The 16534-nt window shown below is 43.6% G+C and overlaps 1 protein-coding gene across 1 annotated transcript in view; it reads right to left on the minus strand.

Moving 5' to 3' along the window:
* Positions 1–476: 476 nt before the first annotated feature.
* The window catches only part of LOC137631241 (connectin-like), a 204705-nt gene continuing 188647 nt past the window's right edge, over positions 477–16534 (minus strand). Inside the window, exon 5 of the mRNA XM_068363024.1 lies at positions 477–15841. Coding sequence (XP_068219125.1) covers positions 15522–15841 — 320 coding nt within the window. The 3' untranslated portion in view covers positions 477–15521. The remainder of the gene's footprint in view (positions 15842–16534) is intronic.

Consider the following 16534-nt stretch of genomic DNA (forward strand, 5'->3'; position numbering starts at 1 on the left):
CTACTTTTCCGAGAATGTTCAAGCAAGCACTTGGTGGTGTTGATGAGCAACATCACCGTAGTAGCAGCTTACACCAACAAGCAAGGAGGCGTGGTTTCCTTACCTCTTTGCTGCAAGTCGACAAACCAGATGCATATCTGAAAGGCGAATTGCCCTAGAGCTGTTAGCCAGATACATTTCGGGGAAGGATTTGCCAGCTGATCACACCAGGTCTCAAATGAACCTGTTTGCTCTCATAGCCACAAGCAGAATGGTATCCCAATCGGTTAATCTCTCTGATGCAGATTACTGTACATATTTATTCTACGATCTTCACCTAGAAGTGTCTCTCGGAGCTTATGAGCAGTCTTTTCCAACCAGGTCCCCGTAGTGTGACATGATCTGTGTTTTCAGTGATCTTGCGTGTTTCTTGTACAAGCATTTGAGATGGTAATCAGACTCTCAAGATTTTTTTTTTTTTTGAGGGGGGGAGGGCGTTTATACACACACTTGTCTTAACCTACTCATAAGGTTGGGAATAGGTCTCTTGGGTTTAGTGCTTAAATTGTGACCAAGACCAAGTGCCAAACATCTTTTCCACAGTTCTTGTTGTGACCTGTGTTTTCACGCTTATTAATTGTGCAAGCGGCATTGTCCGGGTGTGCGTTGTTGTCCTTTGAATCTCGGTTGTAAAAGATTGTCCAGTAAAGTTAATTTCACTCATTCACCATATTAGCCTGGTGGCAGCGGTATCAATTTCCTTTCTGTCCTTCATTTGAATAGATAAACCAACCGACACAATCAGAAGAGTGGATTAATTGACACTTTACTGGCAGTCTACACAGTGAATGTGATAATGCATCATGGCTAACAGCGAAGCTCCCAAACAGTGGTCCTTGACAGACAAGGAGACCATTACCATCTTGGAGGCATGGAAGAATAATATTCTTTATGTTCTTGGTGAAAACCAACAATTTGAGCCCTTCCTCAAAGATGATACAAAATGGGGAAAGACAAAATCAAATCCCAATAGGGGATTTGTTAATATCAAATCTGGTATATCTGCCACAAAACAGGTAGACTCGAACTTATGTTATGCCAAATAGCTAATTATACTACAGTGATTTCTAAGAATACAATTGTGAAGAACAGCACTTCATTCAATGACATTTGGCAAACATTTTGTTTGCATTACAGCATACAAGTCACAGGTTCAAGGTTTTGGGACTTCCTAGACATAAAACTGGGAGATGGTGAGGTATGAGACATTGTTTCAATGCCCTACATCCTTTGTTAAAGACAACCTGCTATGGGCCCATGGTGCATTAAGACATCATGATGAAAGACCAGAAGATCAGGAAATGAGCCCAAGCTCTACATGTATCAGCTCCAGAAGTTACCAATTCTGATCACACCTTGACAAACAAGTCCACAGAAAAGTACACATGAACTCCCATGAATGTCATACTTGATTCAGATAACATCCTCCCTAATGGCATAAAGCAGTTATTCACTACAGTTCTCAGGAAGGATAGCTATGTCTTCTATCCTGTAACCACAGGATACAATCAGGCTGCTTGACATTTTGAAGCAGTAGTCAACATGGGCACTGTTCAGCCTCCACAACATAAAGGAAGAGTGCCACAGTATTCCAGAGATAAGTTAGTTGAACTAATTGCAATCCACATTTGACAAACTGCAGGAACAAGGAATTTTTTGCAGACATGAGGAAGCAGGAATTGTCGCAGAGTATTTAAACCCACCATTCCTCGTCAAAAAGCAATAAGGTGGCTTCAGACTTGTCACAGCAAATGGAAGATTTTGCAAGCCATCACCTTTCATGATGCCAGGTGTAGACAACACCCTCAGATCCATAGCTTAATGGAAGCGTATAATAGTAACCAACCTCATGAAGCTCTTTCCAGATCCCCTTCTCCAAAGCATCAATGAAATACTGTGGTGAAGTTATACCATTCAAAGGTTTTCTGGTTTACACCAGGAATGCCAGACTCGGAAATTAACTGCTTTGGAAGAATTGATGAGCAGAATATTAGGGGAACTTCTACAAAAGGGTGTCATTATAAAGTTGGCAGATGATTTGTAATGTGGTGGAAATACTCCATCAGAATTATTGTACAAGAGGGAATAAGTTCTTTAAGCCCTCGACAATTGCAATTTGAAACTTTCAGCACCCAAAACAGTCATCTGCCCCGTTTCAACTACCATTCTGGGCTGGATATGGCAACCGGGCACTATCCTGGCAAGTACCCATATAGTTTCCTCGCTCTTCCTGGCAAAACACCCAACTGCAGTTAAGGGCCTCCGCTCCTACATTGATACCTAGCATGAGTCCATTACTCTCCCTCTCCAAGGTGACCAACTTTCTCCAGGGATGGCTTATTGGCCGTAAAGAAAACACCACTTGTATCTTCAGTCAAGGCCCTAAGCATTGTTCCTAGATTCCTACTGCCTGGTCTTCTGATAGCTTTGCTCATCAAACTGAACTATCTATCAAAGCACCAGCTTAAACTATACTTTCAGAGCCATTTTTACACTCAACACAACTCAATTTTCACCATCACTGAGAACTGTCATACCTGCTAATTGCTGAAGAGATACTCAAAGGATTTGATTGCACAGTCCTCTGAAGACCTCTCTGAGACCACAGGTACAGTGCATCATTTGCTGCCGATTTACTCAGACAAAATAAGTAGTTCATCTTTATGCTTGGAGAAACGGTGACCTCATACAGAGTTACCTGCATGTTGGATAATGAAAAGTTAGAGACCCTTTGTGATGCTCTCTTAAGCATATGCTTGGAATGATGTTTTATCGACGGGCCAAATGCCGTGATTTAAGTAGACTCGGGACCTGGGTTTACCACCTTAACAAATGACAGTGTTGGCAAAGTACCATATTTCACTAGAATATATCAGAGTCAAGAACCCAAACAAAACCCTGTAGCAGAGAGAGCAGTGTAGGAACTGGAAGATGAATTACTGAAGACTGCTTCAGACAAAAAAACTGAATTACTGAGGACTGCTTCAGACAAAAAAACTATCTCTAGACTTGTTCTTGACATGAGCAGTGCTTGGTTAAACTCGAGGATTAGAGAAATTAAGCAAGAGAAATGTTCATTAAAAATTAACAAGAGACCAACCTCCCACATCCAGTTGTAGATTACCTCCTGAATCCTGATTAAAATGCAATAGTAATCACCCATACAGTAAAAGGAGTTGGTCATCTTGGTACTGTACAGTATATTCTGACTCACTTGTGAATGAGTATTCAGAAGATACTATTAAAATTTGGTTTAATGTACAGTAACTTTTTTTCCAGCCAGCATCTGTACATGTACTGTGCAAGTGCCTTAATTTTCACAATTAAAGTGTTATTTCTTACACAAAACAATCTCACTAATTTAATGAAGTCTGGCTTTCTCACTAATTACATCTTCCAAATTATCCCTAAAAATATTATAACCAATTTCACCTGTTTTGAGGCTTGAAGAAATATTTAATTCAGTAACAATAGATATGATTGGAAAACCCAATGTAATCTTGCAAAATGAATTGGGACATATAATTAAAATACTTGTACTTATTTACAAAATTTGAAAGTTGAGTAATATACAAACCAAGTTTCAATATATTCTAAGACTGTATAATTTGTGCTAATTCTAAGAGTTTAATTTACTCTTTGTTCAACTCGGAGGTCTCTTACACTACTTTATACATTATTACTGGAGGATGAAAATGTTACATAATCTCATTTATATTTTTCTGTAACAAGTAATTTGTATCCCAATATGTGACACACAAATGTATTTGAAATGAAGAAATTACTGTACTAAGCAACAAACCTCTTGGGTTCCCTTTGTTTTAACTAATTAGGTTGTCAGGTCAGAAACCGGAGCATCTGATAAGCCATTTATTATTTATATGTAGTTCAACGAGACCAAATTGAAAAATATTTAACACTAAAAGGTCTGGCCCAAAGGGTTTGTAGATATTTTAAAATATATTTAATAAATTAGATCTTAAAATTGTAATAATTAAACTGATGATCTACTAACAAACAATGTAAATCATGGTCCTGAGAAAACTGGATTGAATTAATTTATCTGAAGACAAAAGAGTATTTTTCTTTCCACTCTACAGGAGTTCAAACCTAGCATACAATAAATCGATAAAAAAAATTCTTATTCTTACATCCTAAACACTTCAATCATGATTGAATTCACTTTATAGTTTACAGAATTGTATGCTATGAGAAGTACTACTTTCAGGATTGAACACACTATAATTGCTTGGGTATATTTTTTAGGATTTAAAATGTCAAATCCGGAGATAATTTGTAGTTTTTCCTAACTAATACAAACCTGTAGTTATATATTTGAATTACCTTTTGGCGAAGCTGGAGGGTAGCCATTAGACTTTTTTATTTTTTTTACCCTAACCCTATCTAGGAACTCTCATCCTATTTCCTAAGTCCTAAACCAGCTGGTATCCGATTACCTCTTCCCACAGGTTGGGTTCTTTTCCTACATTTTAAGGTGAAGAGGTCCTAAAGATGTTATTCTAAACCTAATCCCTTAATATTACTAGCCTTAACACTAATTTTTAGAGATGTAGCATACAAACTGTTGACAAACATATCTTGCTACCATCTCCAACCGGTGACCATCTCCACTCAACGGATGGTATGTTCTTAATCATCATCCGGAGGAACGTCTGATAGTCAAACTTCGTGGCCACCAGCGCCAAGATACATCACCGCCCGACATGCCCATATAGTTAGCATATATTGCGAGTCCACCCTCCAGGATCTTAACCGACAACAAGTCTAAATCATCAAGTCTCATCTTCAACTTCTGGCAAAAAGTTTATGGTACCCCTGGACAGCACCCTATGCCAGTTTCCAGTTATTGCCTTGATTTGGGTCACTGCCACCGTAAGATCTTGTACGGCGTTCTTAATACAGTTGGTGGTGTATTTTCGAATTTTCAATTCTTCATTGTAGTTAAGGGTCCCACATTCGCATCGGCGTTGATTTGGCAATCGACTACCATTGCCGTTGAGTCTTTCCAGACTACAAGGTCTGGTTTACGGAGCCCGGCTGTCGTAGTGATGTGGGGTTCGTCAATTGTAGAAAAACTGCTTCTTTTGCTTTCTTCTCTACATAGCATTTGATGTTGTCATGCCGTCTAATTCTCCAAGGCTGGAATGCTGGGCACACCTGAAGAATATAGTGCAGGATACCGGGGACATTTCAGCCAAGGTCGCATCTGCTGCTTCTTTCTCTGCCTCTTGAGCTTCGGGCTGGTGTTGTTAAAATCCCAAGTTTCAGCTTCAAGGCATTACAGAAAGTGCCCCTCTTCATCAGCCGTGTCCCAGAGTCCAACCATCTTGGCCGAAGACCAAAGGGCGCCTCTTAGCGCCTCCTTTAGTCTGCAACTGTCCACTGTCTGGTATAGCCGTAATCCCCAGTCGGTGCTGAAGGGAGGCGGAGGTTCTTGCCGTTTCTCAGCAGCTAATCCCGCCACCAACGAGTCTGGAGATCTGGCCAACCTGCCATAGCACTCGTACAGGGCATTTGGAATGCCTTCAGCGAAGTTAAATATGCTGAGGCCTCCTGCTGCTGTCCCTGCATAAAATGCTCCAAGAGGAGTGTCTCCTGGTAGATGAAGACATCTCCTCAAGAACTTCCTCACCTGGTTGTATATGCCTCTCACGTGGTATTTCTTTAGGTCACCGTGCACGGCCACATGCTTGAGCCGGGATACCAGTACAGTACATTCTTTAAGACCCAGAATTTTTGCTGGGGTTTCATAGGCGCTGACTGCAGATTCCCAAGCTCATTCTTTGCCTTGTCAACCAGTTTCGCCCCGTTTATGTTAGCCACAAGTCCGACTTCGACCGCAAGGTACTTGTAAAACCCGTCAGGACTTGTGGCTGGGATGATGTTGCCTCCATACATAAAGGGGCGGGTATCCACGTACCAGGTCTTCCTGTGCCTATCACCGATGATACCGGCTGTGGCACATCAACTCAGGCCGGGTTCTAGACCCAGCTTTCCAGCTTCATCCAAAGGTTCTCCACTGCAGATGTAAGTCCAGCTCTTGTGGATGCCACAACATCATCATCAGTGAAGGCCAGGTACTTGATGTTCACCCCTCGTAGTGTTGCCCCTACACCCTTGGGGAGTCAATGGAGTGCGTAATCTAGGGCTAGATTAAAAAGCAGGGGAGGTAATGGGTCTCCCTGCATAACCCCTCTAGTTATATTCATATCGACACCAGCTACCTCCGTGCTGATATTTGTGTAGAAATAGGTGAGGTAGCTGGTCGATTCATTATCAAGGCCTGATGCTCTTAAGGTGTTCAGGAGCGCCGGGTGGCCAATGGAGTCAAAAGCCTTCTTACATTCGATGAATGCGATGTAGAGGCTCTTTGGCTCATTCTTGGCCTCCTTGAGAAGTTCCGTAAGTAATAATAGATTGCTGCTGACCCCCTCCTTGTATTTGAAGCCCTTCTGTCTAGTTGAGGAGGGAATGCGCTCCGCCAAACGCTTGGCCAATATCTTGTGCAGCCCTCTTGTCACTACCAATGTAATGGTAATAGGCCTGAAGTCCCCGGCCTCTTGAGGGACGTCTCTCTTGGGCAGGAGGGTGGTTCTTCTTCCTTTAGCCCATTCGTGGGTGGCTATTTTGGAACTTGGGATTTTGTTGTACAGTTCCGCGATATTCTCATTTGTCGCCGCTTTAAAGTCGGCCGCTCTTACGCCGTCTGGGCCTGGCAACGTTTTGGTACTTGTCTTCCTTTTACACCATAACATGTCTCCATAATGGTGTATTGCTGAATAGGTTCATCATGGGTATTGTTGCTGGACGGGCTTGGTCTCCAAAAAGAGAGAACCAAATGTCGGCCATGCCAGGTGGCAGGCACAGGTTTGCCAGCGGGTCCTTGCCGAGAATGGCATTCTGGACAACTCAGCCTCGGGTTTTTTGTCCAGCCACGTTGAGTTGCCGCATATTCTCTCCTGATTCGTCTGGGCAGTGCCCCTTCCAGGTGTTGCTGATCACTTGTCCTAAAAGGTCTTATAGGTCTTCTTCCAAAAATCTCTTCTTTATAAGCATCGATCCCTTCGAGTGTTAAAACTTCTCCGGGTGTCGCCTTTCCACTCGTGCTTGATGATGTTGACCTCCCACTCTCGTCCGGACTAGACAGGGGAGACCCTCCATGGTCGGTGATTAGGAAATCCATAGTACCCGCCATGGAGTCATGATACTCGTTCATTCCGTCCTCAGCATCTAGTATATCTCCAACTGCTCCAAGGGGGGTGCCGGGTTCCACTGGGTCGATGTTGTTCTCTGCTGGTGTAGTATGTCTTCGTTTGTCGGGTAGTCTTCTTCGGGGCGTTGTCCTCCTTCTCGTGGATATGTCCGTTCCTTCTTCCGTTAACTCCTGCGGTTCCTCGGCGCTGGCAGATGATGGTCCTCTTCGTTGTGATCGTATGTTGGCTGCATCCGTTGTAGTCGTTGTTATGTCCTCCATTCGGTCCCGCGTTGCTCTTGTGGGTTGACTCGTAGGTGGAGGCAGTGCACTGTTCATCTTGATCTTATATGCACTTGACATGGCCTTCTCTTTGTATCTCGCAGTCTTACTCCTGAACCGTATGCTCTCCAAGGTCTTCCAAGGTAAGACTGCGGCTTTTATGCTTTTGTTGATGTGTGATGTGGGGGTCATCCGTGTTTGCAAGCTTGAAGCTGATCATGGTTCTTCCTCGTCGGAGGTCCGCCCCGGTTTCCTCCCCACATGGGCTGTCAGGGTGCCTCTAACAGGCTTGGGTTCGTCTAATCCAGTATCTCCTTTGTACTCCTCCTTCTCCTTGTTCAGGACCTCCCTCAGGGTTTCCTGATATGCCCTCGACTTCCTTTTTCCACTTATATTGTCCGTCGTTCTGTCCTTTATTAATTGGTTCATAAACGGGTGGCCAACATTTTCCACTTCAAATGTGGCCATGATCGTTACTTCCTCAAGGGACCAGGGCTTATTCCTTTGATCTTCGATTCTCCGGACGTTTCCTTCGGGTAATTCGCTGGCATGAGCTTTCCGCTCGTAAAGTCTTCTGCCGGCGTATGACTTGAATTCTCTTCCGCAAGACGGGCACATGGAATCTCTCTCAGCACCACTGGCCATGCCTTGGGCTTCGTTGTTCGGCCCACTAGTGCGAGGTGGCAACCCTGCCTAACTGCTTGAGTAAGTGGGGGGGGTACCCAGTCGCCTCTATATATACTCTCACAGCAGTGAAGCACGTCACTTTTGATTGCAGGCAGGACTTCTGGGGGACAGGTAATGGCAGGCCAATTTATATAAATAACTTCAGGTTATTAGTTAGGGAAAAATACAAATTATCTCTGAATTTGTCATTTGTTCCTATACTAACAAACTTTCCGTTACTTATTTGGACGACTCCCTCTTAGGTGGGTGGAAGTCCCAAGTCTGGCATGGAATTGACCCGGTTATACTTAGTACAGATATATGACTGTGGTCTAAGGAAAACTTTGACACTTTGCTAAAATATACAAAATGAGTATAACAGCGGCCTGTGCAATACAATGTAATAGAGTTTGTTGTCTTGTATGAACACCTCCTGAGTTTATATAGGAAAAACAAGATGTATCCCATTGCTTACCTCACAGAAAGCAATGGGGATGTGGACAGTATACAAATTTATGTCTTATACTAGGCTCCACAAGGGAAGCGATAATTACCTGCAGAGGTTGAAGCCAGCTTGTAGAGGTACCCATGGTGCTGTACACCAAGGGAGGGGAAGATGAAGAAAGGAAAGCCAGACATTCTCTCATTCATGCCAGTCTCAATCCGGCTAACTAATGCCCTCAACCAACTGCTACTTGTCCATCAAGGAGCCTGAGGTATCTTAAACCACTTGTTGAGAAGCCACCACAGAGCCGATAGTGAACATATCGAGTCTCCCGTGGGTCATGTCTTTTAAGTAATGGGCTGTTGAAGTAATTGCAACACGGTGAAGTTGCGTTTGAATGCCAGGGAAGTGCTGATTCCCCTAACATCATGGGCTCTAGGTTGGCGAGCCAGAAGAGGATCAGGAGCCAAGGGTTTTTTGATCACTTGGCGGAACCAGGAGGAAACCTTGTTTTGATGCATCTGTGAAGATACACCTGTGAAGAGCATAAAATTTGGAGGCGGAACGAGAAGATTCTGGCCCCAACGAAGGTTTTCGTCTGCCATCCACCAATTCAAATCTGTCACCTGATCCTGAGTCATAGGTACTCGAGTGTCCGGTGGATCGGAGTGTTGGTTCCACCCGAACTTCAGCTGCCATTGCAGGGATGTTATCCTGAGACAGCGGTTTGGAAGTAGATGGATAAGAGATGTTAGATGGCCTAACAGACTCAACCAACGAGAGGCCGGAAGGACTTCTATTCTGAGGAAGGGCGCAGCCACTTCCCTCAGTCTGTGTACTCTTTCGTCAGATGGAAAGACTTTCTCGTGGACGGTGTCTATTATCATACCGAGGTATACCAGCCATTGTGAAGGTTGCAGTAATGACTTCTCGTAATTTATCAGGATCCCCAGATCCTGACAAAACTCGAGAAGCATGTCTCGGTGACCAAGAAGGGTTGTCTCCGAGTGTGTTAGGATCAGCCAGTCATCCAGATATCTGAGAAGACGGATACCGTTCCTGTGAGTTCCTCTGATGAATACCCAAGGAGCTGTTGTGAGACCGAAGCATAGAACCTTGAACTGGTATGTCTTTTCCTCGTGTATGAATCTTAGTTACTTCCTTGAAGACGGATGGATTGGGATCTGGAAGTATGCGTCCTTCAGATCCAGTGTGCTCATGAAGTCCCTTGGACAAACTGCTTGAATGACCGTGTCTGCTGTCTCCATTCTGAATCGAGTCTGTTGCACAAACTTGTTCAGAGGAGAGAGATCAATGACTGATCTCCAGCTTCCAGTCGCCTTTTTCACCAGAAAAATTCAACTGCAGAAGACTGGGGCCCCGTCAACAACCTCTTGGAGAGCGCCCTTCCGCATCATGGTCTGGACTTCGGCCCCCAGGCCTAACTCCTTTCCGCACCTTAAAAGGTCCGGAGGACCTAAAGTTGACAGGTGAGAAAAGGAAGGTCCTTGCTGAGTCCGAGATGACTGGAAAGGTCTACCATAGGGACTCGATGTTAAGCCCTATGGAGGAGAGAATCATTCGGCGATTTCCTCCATCGCTCAGCAGCCCTCTCTATCTCTTCCGAACCAAAGAGAAAACTCTCAAGGGTGGAGTTCCTCAACCGGGAGACTTTCACCTTCGGCACCAGCTTATGGAATTTCCCGATGGCGGTATCCCTTCTCTCGAGTATGGCATTCACCCAGAGGTTGACAATGTGGTGCGACAGGAACTCAAGAGTTCGGGTACCTGATAACAGTTAAGACCCCAAAGCCTTCTGGGCCTACTCCTTTGAAAGATCGTGCTAGTGGACCATGAAGCTCAAGGATCCCAGCCATAGATCGAGCTATGAAGCAGCCTGCATGACGTACTTCGCGCCTCTCTATGTTCAGGAGCTCAACTTCCGAGAGGGAAGCCCTCGGAGAGGAGAGTGTTTGAGTCGGGAGACCCTTCGTTAGAGACTTTACTGAAGGGTCGACGGACAGGGTGGAATGAGGTTCCCCTTCGATCTCGTAATATTTCCTTTGTAAAACAAAAAGTAGGAGAGACTGAGAGGAGGAACCTGCCCTCAAGGAACTAGAAGTTCCAGCTATCTGGGCAATAGCTTTCCTTTTGGCGGCTGTCAAACCCTTAGACCAGGGCAAAGTATCACTGGACCTGGAAGGCTTCTGGGTCTCAAATATTTCATCGAGAACTATATCCTTTCCCTCCTGAGTGGCGGAACCAGGAGTAGACAGCCTATTAATGGCCCTCGTGCAAGCGAGGACCTGCCAAAAGGTGTGGTCCGACTCGCATCTCTTGTTCAGTGGTAATTTGGACTAGCCGCCTTTGGAAGATTCTCGTCATTGGAATCCAAGGGGTCATCCACCTCCAGAGTCTGGGGTAGGTCAGGGTCGTCAACTATATCACTAGAGGAACTCACCACAGGGTACCTTCTCTGTGCCTCAGCCATACGAGCTTCCCTTGCCGCAGCATTCTTGGGTTTCTTCTTGGTGTCTGACGAGGCTTTGGCAGCAGAAGCTGAAGGCTTCTCCTCTGGAGGAGATACAGAAATTGGACGCTGGTCCGTAGGCACTACCTTAATCTCTTGAGGATTGAAGGGATGGATGGTTATCTCCCAGGGCGAGCTCAAGTCCCTACTCGTACTAGGGCGGATGGTGGCGTGTGGTGGAGTTACGCCTCTCATCCTTCTTTTCTGTCTCTTGGTCATGGTTTCCCTTACCTTCACTGGAGTAAAGGGTAGGTTGGCCATGTAGGAGTCACAAGCTTGAGGACCTTCTACACGCGATCGGGGTGTAGGTGATCTGTGAGCCTTGTCCGATATTGATCTCCTCCTAGGATCTTGACTCTTGACGGACGAACTAGACGAGGGTTCCAAGGGGATCCTCGGTGTCACCTTGACTAGAGTAGTCAGAAGTTGTGGCGGTGGAGGAGCCAATTTCAGAGACACAAGCAGGGTGGTGAGAAAACTATTTACCCATGCAGGAAGTTCTGTTCCCCTAGGTAAGTCCTGGGCTGCCCTTGAAGGTCTAGGCGAAGAATGTCCCTTGGGGGGGACTCTAGAAGGAGCTTCAGTTGATGCAGGGGAGAGCCTCTGAGGCAGAAGAACACCTTCTCTCGGTGGACGAGAAGGACGGTCTGGACTAATAGGAACGTTAGTGAACCTATTTGGCGGCTCCTTGAAACACACTGGAAAGGGTGTTTGCCTGCCGCTGGCAGTGGAAGAAGCTGAAGACCTGGGCTAAGGTGATGATACCACACATGCTTGCCATTCTGACACATTTGCCCGTGATTTGCTTGCGAAATCACGAGATTTGTGTGCAAAATCGCGAGTTTCGCGCAATAACCTACGAGATTCCGGAGCAGAAGTGCTCGCAACAGGAGCACTGGGAGCCACATAGATGGAGGAAGGTCTAACGCCTTCCTGCTGCCTCAGAGAAGCGCCTACGTTCGATGAAGTCGGCAGAGGAGGCATCCGAGTAAGATAAACTCTTATATTTGGTTGGAGAACTTGTTGCAACAGGACGCGTTTCCAAGCGTCGCATAGGCGAGCGCTTTGCTACTACTCCCCAGGCAGTGAAAGGAACTCGGGCTTTAGCTGGTCCCCTGTCAGAGGAGTGGTCATTCTCATGATCAGGATGGTCCGAGGTCATTTGGGAGATGATCGGGTTGAGGGGCTATGCCCTGATGGACTGCACGAGCGCCTACCTCTACCTCTAGACAAGGAACGTCTAGACCTTGATCGCGAATGCTCGGTTCATTAACGGGACCATCTAACTCTCGTTTGAGAACAGCGTGAACGTCGCATATGCCTAGCTTGCGAACGTCAACGTCGTTTTCGTGAACGGGAGTGTTGTCCTCGCGAGCGTGAGAGCCGTTCTCGTGCTATAGATCGTAGAGACCTAGAATGTGAGCGTCTGGACCTGGGTCTAGACTGTGCTTGTGATCGTGCAGAACACAATCGCCAGACTTCTCCTCATGAAGAGGAATGCCTCCGAGGAGAGCATTAAGACTGAGGGTCTCGTGAGCGCGAAGCTCTAAAGCGTGAACGCCTTCTATAAGACGAGTGTTCGAATCGTGATGACCTACAATCCATCAGATCTTTCGATCGTCGCGAACGGCGATCAGGGGTAGTGTGTTCAGAAGAGTGCGCGATGGCGATGCTCGTCCTTCAGCGTTGCTGGTCGTAGGAGCGCTGGTACCCGGAAGATCAACACCTGCAACCTGCGGATTCCTGTGGGGAGACACAAAGGGTTGAGGGTAACAGGACGAAGAGGTCCTAGGAGAGCGAGAGGATGCATCGTCAGCAGGAGGCTGTTGGAGAGGCGAACGCAAGCGATCACCTTGTCTGCGCGAGGAAGGGCCATGTTGAAGGCTGCAAAGGATTCTTCCTTTCACCGTCCTGAAGGAGACGCAGCAGCTTCTCCTTCGAAGGGTGTCCCGAAATCACTAAGGTTGGCCACACCTGCAAAAGATCTAAAAGGGAAAATGGCTCCCCGGCGGCTTTTGAAAGAGATTTGGGGGTGCGAGACAAAGAACACGCTTTCCTTGCCGCCAAAGGAGAAACATCACGCTTGGCCTTCTTCCTGGACCGTCCAAATTTCTCCCATTGGGAGGCAGGCCACTCCCTACACTCTGCGCAGGGCGAACCCTGCTCGCATCGATGGCTTCTGCAAGAAGGACACAAAGAGAGCGGGTCGGTCTCCAATGATGACATGAAGGTATCGCATGCGGCACCGTCGCGTCCTGGACACGTTCACACGTGGGCGATTGGAGAGAAAACACACACATCTGGATAGAAAAAGAAAATAAAAAAGTCCAATGACAGTGTAGGGAGAGAGAGGACACGTCCGATCATTACCGAGCCAAAAGGAAAAGTGACGTACCTCACTGCTGTGAGAGTATACAGGCGGCTGGGTACCCCCAGCCAACCCGCTCAAGCAGTTATGCAGGGTTGCCACCTCGCACTTCAAGTCTAATGGCTACCTTCCAGCTTCGCCGAAAGATAATCCAAATAAATAGCTGAAGGTTTATTAGTATGGAAACAAGTGTAATTTCTTAAATATTAAATTAAATTTTCAGAGTAAATGTAGAATTCTACATGATAACCATTCTATAAATCATAAATACTTGCTAATTTAACCATGCCACTGACATATCTATCACTGATGAACATAAGAGTACAGTACAGTAATTGAAGATAATTGAGCTTTTACTATATATATACATGTGTTACATTTGTGTCATCACATTAAACAAAAGAGTAATTGAAGATATTTAAGCATTTACTATATATATATACATGTGTTTGATAAATTTCAGTGATATTTACAATGTTTTACCTTAGAATATGTTTAAAAATGATTCAAGGGTCTGTATAATATGCTTATTTTAGAAATTATTGTTGTAATATTTACTAAAGGAAATGATATTACCTCTGAATTGTTCACAAAGCTTCGATTAAGTAAATATAATTGTACTGTATTTAACATTCTAGATTTATATACAAGGAAACTTCATTATCTTGACCTTTCATATACAGTAGACAGTCATTTACATACAGTATAATAGTACAGTTGATATATATCCAACTCAATTGCAAGTTTTACAATGCAATCAAACTAGTTACAGTAACTAAAAGTTGTGAATTGGTAGAAATATTCTACAAACCTCTTGCAATATCATTAATTATTATATTATAATTACCATTCAATTGGTATTCCTGTTTACAAATTAAATTTTTTTTGAGTTCCTAAAGAGCTTTCTGTGACTCCATTGCTTTTGAATATTCTTTATCCATTTATAAACTTCTCCAATATATACCGTAAATATTTATGAAAAGCAAACTCTGGACATACTATACATTATTCTTTAAGAAAAAGTTTAGGTATATTTAAATAAGATTTTCCCAAAAACTACCACGGGAGAACCATGGGGTCTCATTCATTTAGTTGATCAAATAAGAACAACATACCATCAACTACTGTGTTTATATGACAATAGAAAATAAGAATAAGAATAGCAATGTATCTGAAGTTTCTGCAATTTATTTTATCAAGCAAGAACAATCTACCGTAACTTACTTTTTGACAACTTTTGCCTCCTGTATCTTTGAAGTTTCTCTATGCAGTATATCTACAATAACAAAACTAGATATTCTACACAACTTTTTTGGATTTTATATTTTACTTTAATATTTCAGGACTTAGTTCCCTCAATTTTAACAATTAACTGGGGTTCACCGATTCTAGCTTTGCTGTAGTAATTTCTGTTTTTAGAACTCAAGCTTATAGAATAGGATCAGTGACTAAAGGTCATAATACTGTAAGAAAAGGACTAATTATAATACTGAGAATAAAGAAGAGTTCCAGTTTGCCCAAATAACCAAGTTCTTTCATCCCATTTAGGTCAGCTTTTGCCACATAATGAAAACTGTAATATAATTAGAAAACTTTCTGGTATATCTTAGAGTATTTACAATTACACACTAACCCAAGACAATAATATATAGTTATCATCAAAGTAGGGCTACCAGGGATCAAGTAGGCAGAAATAACATCAGAACTTTTTTGGGTGCTCATATTCCTTACTTTGGCACTAATAAGAATTGCAGTTACCTTAGTTTGTAATGCTTTGCAGAATTTCAAAGTGGTTGCCTAATGCCTTTTAAAGTCACAATACAACTGTAACATTAAGAAGCATATATACAGCCTTCCCACCTGATATTGTATTTGAATATTATCTAATGACAATCATTTACAGATTTCATAGGTCACTAAGCATCACTGATAAATGCTACTAATACACATTTACGAGTATATACAGGGTATGGTTGTCTCATTGTAACTGCACAAACCATATTACTAAAGTGAATGCTGTAACAGGAGTCAATATACCGTAAACCGTTGCAAAATTACTTGGAGACTGAGAATTATGTAAAGATGTAAAAGAATGTATACCACTATTTCCATTACCTGCCTGTACCATATCCTGCACTGGAGCCATGTCATTCTGTGCTTTGTTTCTCCCCGACTCTTTATTAGTACTGGCTCCTTGCCTCAGATGTTCCTCCTCACAGTCGGGATCAATTGTCTGCATCCATGAACTTGGCATGGGTAACTCATGTTCACGGAGATCAAAAAGCTTTGTCATGGGGCCTGTAATGAAAAGTTATAAGTCAACAGAGGTACCATGATGACCTCTGTAATCTAATACAATATAAACATGTGGAGACAAAGTATAAAGGTCGCTTATACGTTCCAAAGACAAGGGCCAGGTTGCTGCACTGCAAATTATCCCAGATACCTAAACTTATTTTAGTACTGTGGTGTCCAAACCCAATTTTGCACAAGCCAAGTCCAGAAAATGACTATTGAATTTACACGTGAAATTTATCATGTCATTAGTGTAGCTTGAGCTCTGGATCCCTAAACCTATGATGCCACTAAGCTACCCCCTAACACAAAAAATCATGCAGTAACACCTCACATATCCACTGTATGTTCTTAACCAAACTTTATTCAATGCAAAATGTATGCCTCTTTGAATAAACAAAATTCCTCAATGCACAAGACCACAATGCTCATTCTGGGTAGGATAAATTAATAACCAATATTCTGCCAGACAACCTTAAATCATTATGTAAAAAGCTTAATGCTTTGTTGACTGGCTGAATAATCATATCAAAGTGGTTGGCAAGAGGGATATATAGTATAGTATCTACCATGTTAACTTTGAGCTGAGGTATGATAATTTATATAAAACTTCATTACCAGTACTACTAAACTTCATTACCAGTATTACTAAACTTCATTACCGGTACTATATATTACCCGTGTTATATTTTAGTT

The sequence above is a fragment of the Palaemon carinicauda genome, chromosome 39 (genome assembly GCF_036898095.1).
Source record: "Palaemon carinicauda isolate YSFRI2023 chromosome 39, ASM3689809v2, whole genome shotgun sequence".
In the NCBI taxonomy this organism is placed as follows: domain Eukaryota; kingdom Metazoa; phylum Arthropoda; class Malacostraca; order Decapoda; family Palaemonidae; genus Palaemon; species Palaemon carinicauda.